General features: G+C 37.3%; 1 protein-coding gene across 2 annotated transcripts in view; it reads left to right on the top strand.

Annotated features, from left to right (window-relative positions):
* The window catches only part of LOC121390171 (mucin-12-like), an 83,352-nt gene extending 66,136 nt beyond the window's left edge, over positions 1-17,216 (top strand). The window contains exons 6-9 of one of the 2 annotated variants that reach the window (XM_041521923.1): positions 3,653-3,797; positions 4,271-4,474; positions 14,912-16,082; positions 16,176-17,216. In XM_041521923.1, the coding sequence (XP_041377857.1) occupies positions 3,653-3,797; positions 4,271-4,474; positions 14,912-16,082; positions 16,176-16,669 (2,014 nt within the window). In that variant the 3' untranslated portion in view covers positions 16,670-17,216. Of the gene's footprint in view, positions 1-3,652; positions 3,798-4,270; positions 4,475-14,911 lie in introns of both variants that reach the window. The other variant, XM_041521922.1, reaches the window with a different exon arrangement.
* Positions 17,217-23,584: the final 6,368 nt, after the last annotated feature.

Here is a 23,584-nt window from a genome sequence, read left to right as displayed (position 1 = left end):
TATAATGCTACTAATGAAAACACTGATGGTGCATATAATGCTACTAATGAAAACACTGATAGTACATATAATGCTACTAATGAAAACACTGATGGTGCATATAATGCTACTAATGAAAACACTGATGGTGCATATAATGCTACTAATGAAAACACTGATGGTACATATAATGCTACTAATGAAAACAATGTCTTTCTGGCAGAAACACTGATGGTACATATAATGCTACTAATGAAAACACTGATGGTACATATAATGCTACTAATGAAAACAATGTCTATCTGGCAGAAACACTGATGGTACATATAATGCTACTAATGAAAACACTGATAGTACATATAACGCTGCTAATGAAAACACTGATGGTGCATATAACGCTGCTAATGAAAACACTGATAGTGCATATAATGCTGCTAATGAAAACACTGATGGTGCATATAACGCTGCTAATGAAAACACTGATGGTACATATAACGCTGCTAATGAAAACACTGATGGTGCATATAACGCTACTAATGAAAACACTGATAGTACATATAATGCTGCTAATGAAAACACTGATAGTACATATAATGCTACTAATGAAAACACTGATGGTCCATATAATGCTACTAATGAAAACACTGATGGTGCATATAATGCTGCTAATGAAAACACTGATAGTACATATAACGCTACTAATGAAAACACTGATGGTGCATATAATGCTACTAATGAAAACACTGATAGTACATATAATGCTACTAATGAAAACACTGATGGTACATATAATGCTACTAATGATAAAAATGTAGCAGATTTTTTTTCTAAGACCAAATGTTTCATATCCAATAGCCAATGATTTAATAAATCAATATGCTCTAGCGATGTTTTTTTTGTTTTTTTTAAATAATTTTATTGCCCCAGATATTTATTTATTGATAATGTCAGGGTTGGGACCCTGAAATCATTATCTTACAATAGATACATACCGTAAATATAAAGTGCATTCAGTAAAATTACTAGTTAATTGAAACAGTCAAATTTGAAACACAAAATTAATGACAGAATAAATATATAAATATATAATAAAAGAGAATTTAAACAGATAGACAGAGAGAAAAGAAGAAAAGAAAAATCCATATTTCCAAATATAGAAAACAAACGTTAATAATAAAATTTTCTTTGCGTCTATACACTTTATGACAATCTGATAGGTCCAGAAGTGCTTACTTTTTTTTCGTTCATATCTCGGTGAACCGAGAAAAATTAAGCCATGCCTTTTACCCCCCCCCCCCCCCCCCCCCACTGACTTGCACTACTTTTGTGCAACAAGTCGGATTATTCTGGGAATCATATTTAGATATTTTGAAGAAAACACATGTGAAAGCTACAAAAAATGTATACGATAAATTAATGGAAAATGCTAAAAGCAGAGTAGACATGTAGATATATATGCATTGATTTAAAAAAAAAAAAAAACCTGTTCGCTAATCATGACATGAGACTCGGTCAGTGGCCAAAGAAATCATGTAGGAAACTTCACTTCCGTAACTTACTTGTAAGCGATGTTCTACAGCTGTTGACGAAAATTAAACGGTTCCACCAACAGCATAAATGTTAGACACATTCCCTTCGTTCACTTTCATAAAATATAAACTAAACACGAATAGGACAATTCCTTCCAATATAACTAAACGATCCGTAAAAATGCACAGAAGCTAGAGAAAATGATGTCATTAAAAAAAAATCACCTGATTCAAATGATAGTGAATGAACGTTCGCATTCTTATGCGACATAAGTATCAATGAAGTTTACACAAACAATACTACAGGCATATTTAAAGCTAAACAAAATAAATTCAGTTATGTATTGTTAAAGTATGCATATAAATTTAATTATAATATATGACCGTAGTTAACTTTTGGTTCATGCATGTATGAACCGAAAAAACAATGTGCACACTTTTGTATGACCCGTTACACAGGCTCATACAATGTGCACATCGTTTTTTCGGTTCATACATGCATGAACCAAAAAATAATTGCGGTCAATTCTTAATTGGCTTTTAGGTTACAAAAAAACCAAAACAGTATGTGTCTAATATTGAAGTTATTTTTAACTATTAAGGCTAAGTTTAATTTTCTAGACATCTTTGCCAAGGTGCCCAGTTTTCATCAAACTCTTTATGTGAACAGTTTTTATAGAATATTGCTCTAGTGATGTTGTTAAAAAAATAAAATTCCATTTATATTCTATGAAAAATACAACAATAATGAGGGAGTTACGTGACTGCTAGTTTTAGGAAGTGCATTGGATCACATGACCCCATCCCTCACTCGTTTGAAGTGCCCTTTCTAATCACTTGTTCACTGTTTGTTTACTTCATCACTCACAATATACAACATTGAGTTGCCATGATGTGCGGTCAGTTTACGATCGATCCCCGTCAGTGGGCCCATTGGGCTATTTCTCGCTCCAGCAGTGCACCATGACTGGTACATCAAAGGCTGTGGTATGTGCTATCCTGTCTATGGATGGTGCATATAAAAGATTCCTTGCTGCTAATCGAAAAGAGTAGTCCATGAAGTGGCGACAGCAGGTTTCCTCCCTCAATATCTGTGTGGTCCTTGACCATATGTCTGACGCTATATAACCGTAAATAAAATATGTTGAGTGCGTTGTTAAATAAAACATTTCCTTCTTTCCTACAGATCTCAATCTCTTTGAGAGTTCAGCTTATTTGACTTTAACAGCCTCAAAATACCTTCTTTAAAACTTTGTTACCCCATCTCCCACCGTTAGAAAAGCCTGAATCCATCCCTGAAGTGTTTTCGCTTCCTAACTTTAATGCAAAAAATCTACATAGATTGACCATGAATATTACTTTTGTTTGGTTAATATTGGTGAAAAGTATTTGTTGCATGATGATCTGAATTTTAAAGGCATACTGTCACGGATTTAAGGATCTTATTTCTCTAAAAATATATAATAACTAAAAATTACATTAATTGTTGGAAACCAAATCTAGCTATCGCATCACCTTTACTGAACCATGATGGAGTGAAATCCATGTCAACCCTCTCGGCAGTTTTAGTTTTTGAATTATGAACCATTGCCATAATTCAATTATTTTTACAAAATATCATTAATAAATGGAGTATGGTGGTTATGAAAATGGCTGAATAAAGTACATTTAGGGACAAATCAAATAATTTTTGTTCAGGTAATACTATGTTAGACCAATAAATAGGTCAGTGGTCTGTGGCCTTTAAAGGTTTCACTTTATATAACAACAAGGTCTGTGAAATATCTCACAAATGGAAGGCATGGCAGTATTCAATACAAATTTAAAGTTTGATGCTCTTACACTGAAACCTGTCTAAACAGGACATGCTGGGGCCAGAATATTTATCTGCTTTAGACAGGATCTGCTGTCTATAGAGGGTTGTGTTTCTTAATTAATAAAATTTGAGACCATGAAACTTGGCCAGTTTCGACTGAATTCCGGTTTATTCAGGGTTCAATCTTGACAGCATTCTGTTTTGTTCAGGGTCCAGTTTTGACAGCTAAGCTAGAATTCCACTTTGTTCAGGGTGTGGTTTTGACAGGATTCCAGTTTGTCGAGGGCCCGGTTTAAACAGGTTTCACTGTTCCTTCCTTTCATTACAGGTATTACTACAAGCGCTACGAGGAGGAGCGGATCCTCGCCCAGCGGCCGACGTTTCGTAGCTGCAGCATCGCGCTGCGCAACCCGACCGCGTCGACAGAACAGATCCGGCGAGACTCCATGCTGAGTAAATCAAGCTCCTACCAGGTTCACGGCTTCATTTGATTCATTTTAAATGTCAGGCTTATATGTGTATTATCCAACTTGATTCATTTTAAATGTCTGACTTATATATGTACTATCCAACTTGATTCATTTTAAATGTCAGGCTTATACATGTATTATCCAGCTTGATTCATTTTAAATGTCAGGCTTATACATGTATTATCCAACTTGATTCATTTTAAATGTCAGGCTTATACATGTAATATCCAATTACAGTTCAAGCACATAAGCATGTGAGACATGAAGGGCTAGTTAATTGGTATTTGTCTCGGCAGAGACTCAACAAATACTGATTGACAAAGACTCGGTTGATATTTTCCATATTAAAAAATACTCGTGACGAATCCTCTATATATCAGTACATATACATATTATATATAACATCAGATATAAAACTAAAATTACCTTGATATGATATAAGCTAATTATACGTGAGTTAAATCTCCTATTTTCAGAGTAACTGCACCCAGCACAAGTGGAGCAACCAGAGTCAGAACGGCGTGTTTTCCCGCGACCAGTCCGGAAACGACTCTCCCAAGATGTCTGCCGACAAGATGCCACTGCTTGTCGTGACGTCAGCATCAGACCCATCCACGCCGGTGTCGAGTGTGTCGCAGCAGTCGTTCCAGTTCATTGACGAGGAACCCAGCAGGAGAAAGGTGACGTCTTGTTTGTCTCTGGAGTCTCGTCAAATTTATATTTTCGTATTTAATTCACCCAGTCTTTTTGTTATGTGTAAAGTAGAGCTGGGCGGTATTGAAATTTCAGGTTCAGTATCAGTATTGGTATTGGTATTTTGGGGGTGATTTACCTCGGTATCAGTACGGTATTTAGTATTGTTACAGATATCAAGCGGTATTTTTTGTATACTTGACTTTAAATGCATGTCCGAGTAAAGTCTTGTTTATCTCAGGAGTTTTGTAACATTTATTGAGAGAATAACTAGTTAATGACGTAGGATGTCAACTGGCTTTATCCTGTGAAAGTAAGAATGGGAAATTCTCAGCCGGCCTGAACAGGATAAAGCCAATATTCTACATAATTATAACTAGTTATTAACTTTATCCTGCAGACTATAATACATTACGGGGAAAAATTATTATTTCTGTTATTTCAGCTATGTTGTACGATGACCTAGAGGTCAAATGAGTGATTTTGTAATGTAGCTATGCTATGCTAGTATACATTTATGATGTATAGTGTCCACATTTTTAATTCACAGTGGTCTTGTTATGTGTAAAACGCATTGTCTGTATAGTGTCCACATTTTTAATTCACAGTCTTTTGTTGTGTATTGTATAGACAAACCTTCCGAGAAACAAGTGTCATCTTGTTTACCTCAGAGTTTTATCACCTTTCATGTTCATTTTGTAAGACATAAATCAACCTACAAACATATTATTTTGATTCACTTTAAGGTTTTGTTTACTACATTTACTTCAAGGTTCCAGATAAAATCTTATATATGTACACTCTTCATCTACATATTAAAGGGACATACCCTAGTTTTTAAACACTAAGGCATATTTTTGACATTTATAAACATTTTTGATAACTTAAATCATACTTTACTTATATTTTATTGTTTACATTATCAGTTTCCATACATTTGAAGTGTTTGTGGTCATCCTGGTGTTTTTAATATCACAAAATGCATTTCTCATATTTTTAAAAACACATGTGTGTCTGAGAAGTAATAGTTATGGAGTCGAGTTTTAGTCTATTTTTAGAGGGTATTTCACCATTTCAAAGTCACAGACTCGTGTTTCACTCAACTGTAACTTTATCCAAATGTGTTACAGGTTTGTAGATTAACTAAACTTAGTGTTAATTTTCACGGGTTGAAACTAGAGTATGTCTAGGTGTGGTCAGGTTCCTAGAAAAACTGTTTGTTTTAGGCCTAAGTTGAGAAGCACTAGTATGGACTAAAATTTGAATGCATGTTTATTTTCAGTTCCTCTCTATTTTAGTAGTGTTTTTCCTCTTGCTCTAGTTTGTCTTGTATGTAGAGAATAACAGGTTAACAATGTACGTTATCGGCTCTTTTCTGTGAAGGTAAAAATGGGGAACTCCATGAGGCTTGTAAAACGGAAATTCCACATTCATCCTGAACAGGATAAAGTCAATAACCTGCGCAATTAATTTGTTATTGCTTTTATTGTGCAACTCAAAAAGAGTGGGGAAAATCATCTTTATTCCTAACTTTGTGTTTGTAATGTTCACTGATCATTGTTCACAGTGTTTATACTATTACTGTTCATAACGATCTGTGTTCACAGTATTTACACCGTTCTTTGTTCAGTGTTCATTATAAAGTATCTGTAATGTTCATTGTTCAGTGTTCATACCATTCTTTGTTCACAGTGTTCATTATAAAGTATCTGTAATGTTCATTGTTCAGTGTTCATACCATTCTTTGTTCACAATGTTCATTATACAGTGTTTGTAAAGTTCACTGTTTATATCACTCATTGTTCAGTGTTTGTAATGTCAACTGTTCATATATTCATTGTTCACAGTGTTAATTATTTACAGTGTTTATAATATTCACTGTTCATACCATGTCGTTGTTCAGTGTTCATTATTCTTGGTGTTTGTAATGTTCACTGTTCATACTTTCATTGTTCACATTGTTCATTGTTTACAGTGTTCATTGTTCACAGGTTCAGTTCGTATCAGAGTAGTCTGCTTGGCAGTAGTAGGTATATGTTTTTAGTTGTGTTGAAGCTGCAATCTCAGCTGCTATAGTTTAATAACCGGCCTCGGTGGCGCAGTGGTTAAGCCATCGGATTACAGGCTGGTAGGTACAGAGTTCACAGCCCGGTACGGGCTCCAACCCAAAGCGAGTTCTTAAGGGCTCAATGGGTGGGTGTAAGGTCACTACACCCTCTTCTCTCTCATTAACCACTAACCAACTAACAACTAACCCACTGTCCTGGACAGACAGCCCAGATAGCTGAGGTGTGTGCCCAGGACAGCGTGCTTGAACCTTAATTGGATATAAGCACGAAAATAATGTTAAATATAAATATAGTTTAATATTTAGTGTTTACAAGTTACATCTCACCACTTTAGTACGACATTCAAAGTTGGGTGAGCTTTGAACTTTGACCCGGTTTGACCTGGTGGGATGCTATTTGGTATAGTGCTACTTGTAGGATGGGCAGTTCAGATTGCAGATTTAACAGTTTTCTCTGCTGTGTTTGTGTTTGCATTTAATTTTATTTTATTCCTTTCATAACATAACCACCATGGGGTTTTTTTAAACTTTTCTTTTTATTATTATTTTTTTTTTTTTATCTTCCTCTTTTTCTTCTACATCAGGACCTGTATGTATGAAGAGCAGATAACTCTAAATGCAGATATAGTTAACTGTTTTTACGCCTTTCTGTTGTCACTATTCAAGTCTTACGAGATGCTAACAGTGACGTCAGAAGGACATAAATGCAAATAAAACTCTCCGTGTTTAGAATTGTCTGCTCCTCAAGCACACAGGCCGTGGTGTGTGTATCGTTCCCTGAGGGATGTTCCACAATTGATTGTACGAGCGAGGCGGGGAGCAGCCGGTTTGTACAGCCAATACCAGCCACATAAAACTTAATTTCAACCATGTAGGAAGAGAGAGAGAAAAAAAAGGCAGCCGACTCACAAAGCATGAAATAAGAATAAATATGGACTTCCCGGCCTTACTCATGTGACCAATTGTGAAACACTATCCTGTCTGTACAATCGTGCATATAATAGATGCCTTGCTACTAATGGAAAAATGTAGTGCGTTTCCTCTCTAAGATTATGTGTTAAAATTAACAAATGTTTGACATCCAATATGTGGTATGTGCTATCCTGTCTTTGGGGTGAAGCATATAATAGATCCCTTGCTACTAATGGAAAAATATAGCAGATTTCCTCACAAAGATTATATGTTCAAAATTAGCAAACGTTTGACATCCAATAACTGATGGTTAATAAATCAATGTGCTCTAGTGGTGTTGTTAAACAAAACAAACTATAACTGTTTTTGAAAAAGCGTATATAAAAGATGCTTTGTTGTATTTGAGTGGGTTTGACCAGTTTGACAGCACCAACTTCCTCTTTGAAACGGACCACTTCGTGTCAGCAGCAGGTTTCTTCTCTCATTATCTGTGTGGTCTTTAACCACATAACCATAATTAAAATGTCTTGTATCTTTAAATAAAACCTTCCTTCCTTCCTCTCCAACTCTGGACCACTGTGGTGACAGCGGGTTTCTCCTCTCATTATTTGTAAGGACCGTCCTTAACTATGTGTGTGGCACAATATAACCATAATAAAAAAGTGTTGAGTGCATCATTAACCAAAATGTTCCTTCCTTCCTCTCCAACTCTGGACCACTATGGTGACAGCGGTTTTCTTCTCTCATTATCTTGACTACTGTCATTAACCATATGTCTGACACCATGTAACTGTAATGAAAAAGTGTTTAGTGCATCATTAAATAAAATGTTCCTTTCTTCCTGTCCGACTCTGGACCAGATGCTGGTGTGAAATGTGCGTGACCTTGTGTTTTTTTACTGTTATCCTTTTGTTATACATGCACGGATGCACACAACTCAGTGTTTGGCTGTGTTCCGCTTATTACCAGAACACTTTCCTCTGTGCTGTGGTAAAAAACAAAAAGCAATCAATAAAACACTGTAATGCACTGTGAGGGAAACAGCCGTTAGTTTGCAGAGACGTGTTGGTGATTATCTGATGACCAGGCAGTGAGCTGCATACTGTTGGGTGGAACGTAGCCCAGTGGTAAAGCACTCGCTTGATGCGTGGTCGGTGTAAAATCGATCCCCATTGATCCCAATATTTTTCGTTCCAACCAGTGCACCACGACTGGTATGTGCTATCCTGTCTGTGGGATGGTGCATATAAAAGATCCCTTACTACTAATGAAAAAATGTAGTAGGTTTCCTTTCTAATGATTGACATCCAATAGCTGATGATTGATAAATAAATGTGCTCTAGTGGTGTAGTTAAGCAAAACAGACTTTAACGTTTAACTTTCTGTGTCTAGTCTCTGAATGGAGCGGGATCTAGCTCAGTGGGTAGAGCATTCACCTGAGGTGCTTGGGTTGTAGGATCAAATCTCATCAGTTAACCCATAATCTGATTGGAATTTTTTCCCATCCCAACAAGAACCCCACAACTGGTATATCAAAGTATGTGGAATGTGCTGTCCTGTCTGTGAAAAAGTGCATACAAAACATCCTTGCCGGTTTCCTCTAAGACTGTTCCAGAAATCACCACATCCCTTGCTACTAATGAAAAAATGTAGTGGGTTTCCTCTCTAATGATTGACATCCACTATCTGATGATTAACAAATCAACATGCTCTAGTGGTGTCACTAAACAAAACAAAGTTTAAACTTTAATCTTTTTGTGTCTTGTCTCACTTATAGAGACATGATGGAGTTCCGTGGTCAGAGCACCTGCCTGAGATGATCAGCCTCGATGGTGTAGTGGTGAATCCATTGGACTTAAGACTGGCAGGTACTGGGTTCACACCTTGTTACCATGCAACTCCCACCCACAATGACATTTACTGATTCAGTGTGAAAGTTTGGCCACTACACTGAAATCTGTCTAACAAATCACTAGCAGCTAATCACTGACTCACTGTCCTGGACAGACAGCACATCCAAATGACAGGGTGGGTCCAGGACAGCGTGCTTTGACATTAATTGGATTTACGTATGAAAATAAATTGAAATGAAGGAAGGAAGGAAATGGTTTATTTAACGATGTACTCAACACATTTTATTTACGGGTATATGGCATCGGACATATAGTTAAGGACCATACAAATATTGAGAGAAGAAACCCGCTGTCGCCACTTCATGGGCTACTCTTTTCGATTAGCAGCAAGGGATCTTTTATATGCACCATCCCACAGACAGGGTAGTACATACTACAGCCTTTGATATACCAGTCATGGTGCACTGGCTGGAACAAGAAATAGCCCAATGGGCCCACTGATGGGGATTGATCCCATACCGACCGCGCATCGAGCGAGCGCTTTATCGCTGATCTACACCCCGATTGAAATGAAATGAAAAGTTTGAGATGTAGTGGGTTATATAACCAATTCTGTGTTCAACAATGTGCTGGCAATAATTAAACAGCCACAGTTCGGTTTGTATAGAGCTGGGACCGACCTCGGTGGTGTCGTGGTTAAGCCACCGGACATAAGGCTGGTGGGTACTGGGTTCACAGCCCGGAACTGGCTCCAACCCAAAGCGAGTTTTAACTACTCAATGCATAGGTGGTAAGGCCACTACATCCTCTTCTCTCTCACGAACCACTAACCAATTAACAACTAACCCACTGTCCTGGACAGACAGCCCAGATAGCTGAGGTGTGTGCCCAGGACAGCGTGCTTGAACCTTAATTGAATATAAGCACAAAAATAAGTTGAAATGAAAATGTAGAGCTGGGATGTGGTCCAGTGGATATCCTGCTCGTGGTGTCGGAAATGGGATGGTTTATAGCCATTAATGATTACCAATCATATGCTGTTGATCATCTGATGTAGCCCATTGGGCTATTTCTCGTTCTAGCTGGTAAACCACGACTGGTATACTAAATTTCGTGGTATGTGCTATCCTGTCTGTGAGATGGTGCATATAAAAGATCTCTTGCTACTAGTTGAAAAATTAGCGGGTTTCATCTCTAAGATTATATGTCAAAATTACCGAACGTTTGACATCCAATAACTGATGATTAATAAATCAATGTGCTCTAGTGGTGTCGTTAAACAAACCAAACTTTAAACAAAACAGACTTGTCATCTGATGTAGTTCACTGGTTATAGTACTCATGCTGTGAGCATATATACTGCTAACACACAGATTTCTCCAACTGCAATGGCAGCATGATGTCTCTTGTATACACTTTAAGACAGTAAATACCACAGGGGGCACGAAAAAACTATTCAATTCAACTTATTTTCCGTGCTTATATCCAATTAAGGTTCAAGCATGCTGTCCTGGACACACACCTCAGCTATCTGGGCTGTTTGTCCAGGACAGAGGATTAGAGGTTAGTTGTACTGAGAGAGAAGAGGGTGTAGTGATCTTACACCTACCCATTGAGTCGTTAAACCTCACTCTGGGTGGGAGCCGGTACCGGGCTGTGAACCCTGTACCTACCAGCCTTATGTCTGATGGCTTAACCATGATACCACCGAGGCAGGTACGAAAAAACTAAAACAATGTGTCTACCAAGGGGAATTGATCCTATGACTCATCACACCTCAGGCGAGCATTCTACTACTGGACTATGTCCCATTCCACCTCGAATGGAGAAGAACACAACCTGTAAAAGAGACAAACGAGATTTGTGGCTAAACATAGAACTAAACGCTGATTAATTAATCAATGGTCTAAGTCTTCAGTGTAATCGGTGTTAAAGTTGTAAGCTGCTTATACTTCTGTTCAATTACAAGACATTACACAATGGGAGTTATCTGCCCTGTGTGACGGCTGGGTTAATGCGATAAATAGCTCTGGATAGAGAGGTTTAGCAGCATTTCTCCGCTTCAATTAGTTTACTTCTGTTAGTCTCTGATGACCTTCATACTGTAGAGGTTATACAGATGGCCAATGGGTCTAGAAAAGAAAAGAGGCAGGACATTGTCCAGTGGGTACAAGTACTCGCCTGATGTACGGTCAGTCTAGGATCAATCCCCATCGGTGGGCCCATTCAGATTTTTCTCATTCCAGCCAGTGTGGTATATCAAAGGTTGTGGTATGTGCTATCCTGTCTTTGGGATGGTGCATATAAAAGATCTTTTGCTGCTAATGCAAAAATGTAGCAAGTGTCTTGTCTAAGATTATATGTTAAAATTAACAAATATTTGACATCTTAGTAAATGGATGTTCTAGTGGTGTTGTTAAACAAAACAAACTTTAAGTTTACTCCTCTGTGTGACAGCCCATTAATGTGATAAATAGCTCTAGAGAGCTTTAGCAGCATTTCTCTCCTTCACTTAGTTTCGTTTGGTTAATCTCTGATGATCTTCGTGGTGCAGTTGTTTTGACAGCCACTGAAGAAAGAAAAAAAAAAAAATTTAAGGTTAAATTTGTAATAAAATAAAGCTAAAACCAAACTAAAAATGTTTCTGTCAAGTTGTAATCAAATACCAGATGTCATTACATGTCTTTTCATTTCCAATAAAGACTATTTCAATTTTATAAAAGTATTGAAAATCCTGGATTAAAATAGCTTTTCAGCTGAAGGGAAAAAAACTGACTAAGAATTAACTCCCTTGAATAGTGATGTACTGGTACTTGCTGTGATTTCTCTCCTGACTAGAAATGTAATTTGTGTGATTTCCTCCATCAGTGCCTAAGCATTTGCACAAAAAACATTAAAATGACATCACGTATAAGGCATCCTTGTTTTCGGATAAAATTTGAAATGTTTAGCATAGATATTTTGTCAGAAGCTTTTCAGTTTACATAAAAGCAGCATGACTGACAGCTTTTACTCGTTATTGGGAATACAAAGTATACAGTAAAACAGAGTTAAACCATACAGTTCATACACATATTTCACAGTGTTATTATAAAGCCAGGACTTGTAGATTATGGTAGCCCCACTCCCATGGCTAGTGATATTCAGTGTTGGGCTAGTAAATAACTACTATTACCATGCCAGACAGGGCTTCTAGATTATGGTAGCCCCACTCCCATGGCTAGTGATATTCAATGTTGGGCTAGTAAATAACTACTATTGCCATGCCAGACAGGACTTCTAGATTATGGTAGCCCCACTCCCATGGCTAGTGATATTCAATGTTGGGCTAGTAAATAACTACTATTGCCATGCCAGACAGGGGTTCTAGATTATGGTAGCTCCACTCCCATGGCTAGTGATATTCAATGTTGGGCTAGTAAATAACTACTATTACCATGCCAGACAGGGCTTCTAGATTATGGTAGCCCCACTCCCATGGCTAGTGATATTCAGTGTTGGGCTAGTAAATAACTACTATTGCCATGCCAGACAGGGCTTCTAGATTATGGTAGCCCCACTCCCATGGCTAGTGATATTCAGTGTTGGGCTAGTAAATAACTACTATTGCCATGCCAGACAGGGCTTCTAGATTATGGTAGCCCCACTCCCATGGCAAGTGATATTCAATGTTGGGCTAGTAAATAACTACTATTGCCATGCCAGACAGGGCTTCTAGATTATGGTAGCCCCACTCCCATGGCTAGTGATATTCAATGTTGGGTTAGTAAATAACTACTATCATCATGCCCGATGGCTAGTGAGGGTTTTTTTTGTTGTCAAATATTACAGTTAATTCTATTTTGTAAATATGAATATCAAGACCCCACCCCAACCTCCAATGTTAGTGTTTTCAAGCTCTATCTCCCTCTTTAGGTGACATATCTGATTATTATTATTATTTTGTAAAATTGTACATATTAACTTAAAGTAAAGAAAGGCTAGTGAATTTTTAATTGTGGCTATAGTTCATCTTTTTAAATCACTGATTTTATAATAATTCTAGAAGCCCTTTATAGAGTTGACCTTTAACTATGACTTTCAAGTGTGTTGGGAAGTAAAATCGATGATTGCTGCATGTACACATGTACATGGACATGTATACACATGTATATCAGTTCCACATTTTTATAAGCTGAAATGGCTGTAACTTGAATGAATGAATAAATATTTAATGACACATCGGCTATTGGGTGTCGGTCTGTAATTCGATGATGGATTAATGGCATCAAAAGTCGAAGCTCATTGGTGTACGGTAATGGTGGCCATCTTCAATTTGCAATGTTAAAACAGTTTGTTTGAAACTTGTCACAAACATGTCTTCCTCTTTTTATGATTCATACTCTTATCTAAATGATTTGTGTTCAATTATACGTTAGTATACTAGTAGCAGTAGTCAGTGTCAGTAGTAGTACTAATAGTAGTATTGGTATTATTATTAGTAATAGTAATACTAATAGTAGTAGTAGTTGTAGTACTGGTAGCAGTAGTCTGTGTTGGTAGTAGTACTAATAGTAGTATTGGTAATAGTAATAGTAGTACCATACTAATAGTAGTCATTGTAGTACCGGTAGTAGCAGTAGTCAGTGTTTATAGCAGTACTAATATTAGTATTGGTATTATTATTAGTATTAATAATAGTAGTACTAATAGTAGTAGTTGAAGTACCGGTAATAGTAGTAGTAGAATTAGTATATAGTACCAGCAGTAGCAGGTCTAGTAGTAATATTTGTAGTTTGTATTGTGAAACTAAAATACAGTTTGTATTGTGAAACTAACAAACAGTTTGTATTGTGAAACTAACATACAGTTTGTATTGTGAAACTAAAATACACTTTGAATTGTGAAACTAACAAACAGTTTGTATTGTGAAACTAAAATACAGTTTGTATTGTGAAACTAAAATACACTTTGAATTGTGAAACTAAAATACACTTTGAATTGTGAAACTAAAATACAGTTTGTATTGTGAAACTAACAAACAGTTTGTATTGTGAAACTAAAATACAGTTAGTATTGTGAAACTAAAATACATTTGAATTGTGAAACTAAAATACAGTTTAGCAGGTGAAAGTAAAATTTGTACTTTGAATTGTGAAACTAAAATACAGTTTGTATTGTGAAACTAAAATACACTTTGTATTGTGAAACTAAAATACAGTTTGTATTGTGAAACTAACAAACAGTTTGTATTGTGAAACTAAAATACAGTTAGTATTGTGAAACTAAAATACACTTTGAATTGTGAAACTAAAATACACTTTGAATTGTGAAACTAAAATACACTTTGTATTGTGAAACTAAAATACACTTTGTATTGTGAAACTAAAATACAGTTTGAATTGTGAAACTAAAATACAGTTTGTATTGTGAAACTAAAATACAGTTTGTATTGTGAAACGAAAATACATTTTGAATTGTGAAACTAAAAAACAGTTTGTATTGTGAAACTAAAATACAGTTTGTATTGTGAAACTAAAATACAGTTTGTATTGTGAAACTAACATGCAGTTTGAATTGTGAAACTTAAATGAAGTTTGTATTATTTTCAGAATTCACCATTCGCAGCCAGCCAGGATGACATAGAAGCAGAACCTCTTCTCACACAAGAATTTGATGGAAGGGAGATAACTCCAGTTTCCAGGCCTCCTGTTGGAAGAGAACAGGAGTGTGACAGACTTGAAGACATTGGAAAGTGTAACATTTTGTTTGACCATGACCAACTGAATAATATGTACGATAAAACGACAAACGACAGAAATTGTGCGGAAGTTTTAATATCACCAGATGTTGGAACACACATAGACAGCTGTCCATTAGATTCTTACCCACAGTTCTCTGGTGGAAGTAATTCTGGGGAGATATTAACCCAGGCAGAATTATCATCCTTATCACCTCATCACAATGGTAACAAAGACTCACCGACCTGTTTCGGCTTGACGCAGTCGGACTCAAGTCTGTGTGCGGCGAACCCTTTCCGACACAGCAGCCAGGTGGAATACTGCCCCCCTCCTCTCACTCCCGGTCTGGAGCTCGCAACCATTTCCATCAACCACAGCAACTCACCCAAGCCTCTCTTACGAAGCGTGTCGCTCCCGGCGAGATCGGTTGCGGACCAAAGCGACCACAATCGCTTCCAGAACACGTCACTGCGAACGACCGGTCCCAGTTACTCGCTAGTTGAGCGTCCCATCACGACGGTGCCACGAGGAGTCAGTCCAGTGATTAGTGAGTCAAGCATTGAAGAGTCACAGCTTGAGAATGCACCAGTTGGTAGTCAGTCTAGTTTTGACACGACAGGTCCTAGCAATGCACCAATTGGTAGTCAGTCTAGTTTTGACGCAACAGGTCCTAGCAGTGTGCCAGTTGTCAGACAGTCTAGTTTGAACGCGATGGGTCTTGGGAATATGCCAGTTGTTAGTCAGTCTAGATTAAACTCAACAGGCCCTACCAATGCACCAGTTGTCAGACAGTCTAACTTAGATACATCCAGTGTGGAAGAAGTTGAAAAGATGGACAAACCTCCACAAATATGTGAAGGAAGAGCTTCGGTTCATAACCAGTCGAGTATGGATTCATCAGGTCCGGGGAAAGTTCCAGTTACTCATCAGTCCAATATGGATTTGGGTAAAATTGGAGTTACTGGACAGTCAAGTACCGAGTTATTGGGGTCAGGTAAAGTCGCAGTTACTGGTCAGTCCACTATGGATTCATCGGGGTCAGATAAAGTCACAGCTGGTCAATCAAATATGGATTCATCGGGTTTGGGTAATATCACAGTTACTGGTCAATCAAATATGGATTCATCGGGGTCAGGTAAAGATGCAGCTACGGGTCAGTCAAGTATCGAGTTGTCGGGGTCAGGTAAAGTCGCAGTTACTGGTCAGTCGAGCTTAGATTCTTCCTCTATGAATGAAGCGAGGAAGAAGAATAAAGGTCCACTGACACGTGAAGCAAGTGCTCCAGCTGTTAGCAGGTCTTCCTGCATGGACGAGGGGTGGGAAACCGATGAATCTCCTCCACCACCTGCTCATAATGTCATACCTGTCAGACAATCCAGCACGGGTACCACATCCTGCATGGACGAGGGATGGGAAACCGATGAATCTCCTCCACCACCTGCTCATAATGTCATACCTGTCAGACAATCCAGCACGGGTACCACATCATCAGTGGCTACTGTGGGGGCAGATAACTCTGGGAACAAAATGAAAGTGAAAGTAGGATTGGTGGGGAAGATAGTGAGATTGGAGATAATGAAACAGTGCTGGGAATTGTTGATAAAGAAAAGGCTGTGGGACAGAAGTTGAGTGGAAATGCAAAGGGAGATAACTTGTCACTGCTTGTGCAGCTAGAGGGAGATAACTCTGTCAAAGAGGAATGTGAAAGAAGAAATGATGACTCAGATGGGGATAAACTAACAGAAAATATGTTCAGTAAAGATGACAACTCAACAGCAAAAGCTGCGTTTAATAAGAATATGTTAGAAACTCTAATTTCTTCTCAACAGCGAGCAACTTTACTATGAATCTCAAAATCTGTTGTGTCACTTGCAATATTTTATTTGTCTTGAAGTTTTCCCCTTGTGATTTTCCCCTTGTGTGTGTCTCGTTTATTTCTGGTTGATACTGTTTTTGTTTTCATTGCCATTCCTACATTAAATATCTGACTACAGATCTTTGAAGAGCTCCATCTTAGTGCTACAATATTGTAAAATCATCATAGGCTACGAAGGAAGAAGAAGGAAATGTTTTATTTCAATGACGCACTCAACACATTTTATTTACAGTTATATGGCATCGGGACATATGGTTAAGAACCACACAGATATTGAGGGCGGAAACCTGCTATCGCCACTTCATGGGCTACTCTTTTTGATCATCAGCAAGGGATCTTCTATATGCACCATCCCACAGACAGGATAACACATACCATGGCCTTTGGTGTACCAGTCATGGTGCACTGGCTGGAGCGAGAAATAGCCCAATAGGGGCCAATCGTAGACTATGATGTCACTGCAACACATGACATAGTAATGTCATAGCTTACAATGGTTTAACGATATCATAACGCTAAGATAGCTTTGAAATTATGAGGCCAGAATAATGTCATCACAACACAAAACTTGATAATCAACCTGGATTATAGTTTATATTTTAATTAAGGAAATGTGTTTAATGGTGTCAAGATCAGGTGATTTGGCAAGAATGCAAAGTTACAAATTTTTGTTTAAAAAAATGATTCTGTCATTTATAATACAGCGAATGACATGAATGAGAGAAGAAAACTATTATCAGCACCTCATCACTTTGTTTAATGTCAGGCCATTTAGATCAGAAAAGATGTTTGATGGAATCCCAGGGCATTATTTAATGAGTGGCTATTTGGTGTAACATACTTCGTCTAGTATGCTAGATAAGAAACCCCATTGCTATGCAGGTAATATGATAGAAAACATCTGAATAGCAACAATGGTTCTTTTATATGCATTTTATCACAGAACAGCACAGCACATATCACAGCCTTTAATATCAGTGGTTGGAACTGGTGAAAAACTCAATATATTTGCTGAGCTAATGAATTGTATGAACTTTTGCATCCTGGATAAAAATTCAACCACAAAGCTCCTGAAACACAAATAAGTATATCATGCACAATAGAATTTGAAGTGATTTTGTATCCATGGTTACAGGTTTGGTATTCTTGACCGACAAATGTGTCTGTCACATGAACTGGCGTGAGCATTCTTTTACTGATGTGTAACCCATGTGGTGACTTTAATAAACTGATTGAAATGTCTCATGTGTCTTTGTTTACATAATATTCATAGTTCTTTGAAGTTAAAGTTTGTTTAATCATCGGCTATTGAATGTCAAACATTTGGTCAGTTTGACATACAGTCTAAGAGAGGAAACCTGCTACATTTTCCATTAGTAGCAAGAGATCTTTTATATGCACCATCCCACAGACAGGATAGCACATACAAGTAGCACTGCCTTTGTTATGCCAGTTGTGGTGCACTGGCTGGATCTTGAAATAGCCCAATGCATGAGCCCATCGATCCCAGACCGATTGCGCATTAAGCCAGTGCTTTACCACTGGGCTACACCCTGCCCCAGGAAGGACTATAGATGCATGACTGTGTAATCCGTGTTTGAATACCTGCAGTCTTTACTTGTTTAACAATGACAGTACGTTGACGTCACTCTAGAACAATTGGAGTATGAATGTCTTGTAACAATGTTGACAAATAATGCATGACTAATACCCGGTAGTACTAATCACACATAATGCAATCACACATGATGCAATTTCAGGGTCAAACCTAGAGTGAGGCAGTGGAGTTGGTGGTGTGGGGGTGCTATGCAGTTGCTCCAAGAAAAAACGGAAAAAGTGCTTCTTTATTTTAAAAGTGCCCTATAACTGTGTTGTGTGTGCGTCGTTAAATAAAACCTTGCTTCCTTCCTTTCTTCATAACAAAACAAACAACAGACTTGTGACATAAAGCAAATTCTGATTTTATTGTTTTACAACCATTATACAGTTGGTGATGAGAAGTTCGTAATATTTTCAATAATACTAGTTAATCTGGAAGAAGATGGTCAGTAAACTTAACAGTATATACACAGAAGCAATCCATGACATATCCTGACAGAAAGAAATATGTGAACACATACAATCATAACCGTGAATATAACCTGCAGTGAATTAAAACCCTCCTCCATAGTGTTGGGCAGTTCTTCAATCCACATCACTGACATTATTTTCATGTTTCCAATTAAAGTTCAAGCACGCTGTCCTGGGCACACACACCTCAGCTATTTGGGCTGTGTTTAGTGCCACATTACATGTTTGTACTATATACAGGTGTAACTACTGTAGCAGTAAATTAAATTGGTATCAAATAATGTGTTTTATTATATAACATTTAGTGAAATCTTCAAATATCAGTGAAATAAAAGTGTTATCAGTCACTCGGTGATGACAACACATTTTACAGTGATTTATTTCACTCTAAAATGTGTTATCGTCACTGTAGAAAGTGTTATCTTCACTAAGAAAGCCGGAACTATTTTGCTGCTGGCATTTTAAAAATAAAGGTAAATTGCCAAAAGTTGTATAATAAATAGAAAATTTCATGTTTTTTTGTCAAATATGATTTATATCTCATTGAGTGAAGCTTGCAATCATATCTCATGAGTAGTGCTTCTGCGACGAGTGTGATATGATTGCAAACTTCACTTGATGAGATATAAATCATATTTGACAAAAAAAACCTTGAAATATTCTCTATCCCTTATTTCCTTCCATCAGGATGTGCATGTATGTAACACAACTGGGGATGACGGCTTGGTTCTTGTATATACACCATTCCACAGACAAGATAGCACATACCACGGCTTTTGATATATATACCAGTCATGGTGCACTGGTTGGAACGACAAACAGCCCAATAGGCCCACCAATGGGATTGATCCCAGACCGAGCGCCTTACCACTGGACTAAGTCCCATCCCACTCTCCAATTACCAATGACATCATTTGTAAATAGAACTCGAGAACAAGGTTAATGGGCAGAAGGCCTACATGCATGTTCATTTGTAAATAGAACTCCAGAACAAGGTTAATGGGCTGAAGGCCTACATGTATGTTCATTTGTAAATAGAACTCGAGAACAAGGTTAATGGGCTGAAGGCCTACATGTATGTTCATTTGTACATAGAACTCCAGAACAAGGTTAATGGGCAGAAGGCCTACATGTATGTTCATTTGTAAATAGAACTCCAGAACAAGGTTAATGGGCAGAAGGCCTACATGCATGTTCATTTGTAAATAGAACTCCAGAACAAGGTTAATGGGCAGAAGGCCTACATGTATGTTCATTTGTAAATAGAACTCCAGAACAAGGTTAATGGGCTGAAGGCCTACATGCATGTTCATTTGTAAATAGAACTCCAGAACAAGGTTAATGGGCTGAAGGCCTACATGCATGTTCATTTGTAAATAGAACTCCAGAACAAGGTTAATGGGCTGAAGGCCTACATGCATGTTCATTTGTAAATAGAACTCCAGAACAAGGTTAATGGGCTGAAGGCCTACATGCATGTTCATTTGTAAATAGAACTCCAGAACAAGGTTAATGGGCAGAAGGCCTACATGTATGTTCATTTGTAAATAGAACTCCAGAACAAGGTTAATGGGCAGAAGGCCTACATGCATGTTCATTTGTAAATAGAACTCCAGAACAAGGTTAATGGGCAGAAGGCCTACATGTATGTTCATTTGTAAATAGAACTCGAGAACAAGGTTAATGGGCTGAAGGCCTACATGCATGTTCATTTGTAAATAGAACTCCAGAACAAGGTTAATGGGCAGAAGGCCTACATGCATGTTCATTTGTAAATAGAACTCGAGAACAAGGTTAATGGGCAGAAGGCCTACATGTATGTTCATTTGTAAATAGAACTCCAGAACAAGGTTAATGGGCAGAAGGCCTACATGTATGTTCATTTGTAAATAGAACTCCAGAACAAGGTTAATGGGCAGAAGGCCTACATGCATGTTCATTTGTAAATAGAACTCCAGAACAAGGTTAATGGGCAAAAGGCCTACATGCATGTTCATTTGTAAATAGAACTCCAGAACAAGGTTAATGGGCAGAAGGCCTACATGTATGTTCATTTGTAAATAGAACTCCAGAACAAGGTTAATGGGCAGAAGGCCTACATGTATGTTCATTTGTAAATAGAACTCCAGAACAAGGTTAATGGGCAGAAGGCCTACATGTATGTTCATTTGTAAATAGAACTCGAGAACAAGGTTAATGGGCAGAAGGCCTACATGTATGTTCATTTGTAAATAGAACTCGAGAACAAGGTTAATGGGCTGAAGGCCTACATGTATGTTCATGTTTGAAATAACTATTGTAGACATGTGTGGTGTTTGTTTTATTCCATTAATTTATTTATATTTACATGTATGTCACATTCAAGCAACATATCTGATAGTGTATCTGGTATTCACATGCAGTCCTGTACACATTCATGTACACTAATGGATGACAATTAGGCAACACATGGAACTGAAGACCACATTTAGTTTACTTCTAGGTCAAGGTCAACAACAGTCACTTTTCACACCCTTGCTTTGGCTTTATACAAAATAAATATAACATACCGAAATTTCACTTGAAATCAAGATTTTCTTCCAACACACTTAGGTGCATTAGTAATATCCAAACAAAACATTTTTAACAGCAATTTTAAAACGCAAACATTATGCACCCAGTTTATTGTTCTTGAAAAGAGATAGAAAATTATGTTATTGGAATGCTGACATCATTCAAATTAAAAAATTAGCTATATTACAATGCACATTTAAATAAAAAATATCCACTTACTTTGACCCATGTCAAAATAGTTTCAAGAGCAGACAATGCAGTTTACATGTTGGTATGTTGTTATTTTTCATAATTTTAGACAAAATATTAAGTTTAAGTTTTAAAAGATGAAAGGAATAAAAAGTACCATTCATCAAATATACCATATCACAAAATGATTTAAAGAGAATATTTTATAATAAAATATATTTACAAACAAACAACAGACTATGTAAGGTATATACATCTGTATACATTGTACGATGCCTTTCTACAAAACAACATACAATACTATTAATGTTTGTAAACAAATAACTTTTAGAATAATATAAACAATGCTGTGCTGACAATGCTGACATTCCTACAGATGCAACAGGGCCAGATCCAGGGGTGTGTGTCTGGAGAGGGAGTGTGCACCCCACTTCAGGGACAGTAAGTACCGAAATTACTGTAGCATGTAGAAATGTATAGAAACATCACTGAACAGAGGTTTATTCACTCAATACACCATGGGTAAATCACAGTGAATGCCTCTTTCCAGCCAAACCCCTTTACAGGAACAATCTTTCATCTAGCCCTGTGCATAACATTTTGGAAATATATTTGTGACCAAAAATGATTTTGTTTTATTTGTGTACACTACAGTGTGTTAGAATCTTGTAGGCATTTTAATAAAGTATTTATAAAGTACTTCAAACGAAAATTAAAAAAAACAAAAAACCCATATTTTTTAATGCAGTTATAATAAAATAAAAGCAGAACTTGAATACATACAAATTGATAAAACATAAATACACATCATAAAGAAGACATATACATGTATGTATACAAGTCAACAGATACACACACACATACACAAACACAAACACAAATACACATACACGCACACACACACACACTCACACACAGAGGCATGCACACACACGCACCAATAAATGCATGCACATACACACACATAGACATATATACACACTGCACACACACACACATACACATGCACATACATACACACACATACACACACCACACACACACTAACACACACATAAACACACACTCATACACACACACACTTGCACACACACACAAACACTTGCACATACACACACTTGCACACACACACAATTTCCAATAATTGTTTTTCCCCCCATGATAAAAACAAGGGCAATAACTCTGACTAAATAGTATAACACACTGATAAAGTATACTGGAGACAAGTTTCCATTGTAACAAGGATGGACTAGATATCTGCAGCTCTGTTCCCACTAAACAAGTAGTTTACAAAATAAACACCAATATATGCAAGTCACACAGTTTAAGGGAACACTCGCCTGTAAAATATGAACTGCGAGAGGTGAAAGTGAAGTACAGAAACCATCTAACGAAGAAGTTTGTTTTGTTTAACGACACCGCTAGAGCACATTGATTTATTAATCATTGGCTGTTGGATGTCAAACATTTGGTAATTTTGACATATAGTCTTAGAGAGGAAACCTGCTACATTTTTCCATTAGTAGCAAAGGGTCTTTTATATGCAACATCCCACAGACAGGATAGCACATACCACGGTCTTTCATATACCAGTCGTGGTGCACTGGCTGGAACAAGAAATAGCTTAATGAGCCCACCATCAGGGATCAATCCTAAACAGACCGCTCATCAAGCGAGCGCTTTACCACTGGGCTACGTCCCGTACACCCCCCCCCCCCACCCCATCTAATGAAGTCACAACATACAGAGATTTTTGTAATATGGAAATAAGTAAACTTTGTGCATTTTAGATGATAAATTATATATAAAACCGGTCGGGGTTTGGGTTTGTGTTCATGCAAATGTAAAGAAAACAA

This window comes from Gigantopelta aegis, chromosome 15 (assembly GCF_016097555.1).
Source record: "Gigantopelta aegis isolate Gae_Host chromosome 15, Gae_host_genome, whole genome shotgun sequence".
NCBI classification, from domain to species: Eukaryota; Metazoa; Mollusca; class Gastropoda; order Neomphalida; family Peltospiridae; genus Gigantopelta; species Gigantopelta aegis.
Note: the sequence above shows the minus strand (reverse complement) of the source record. Positions and strands in the feature narration are given on the sequence as shown.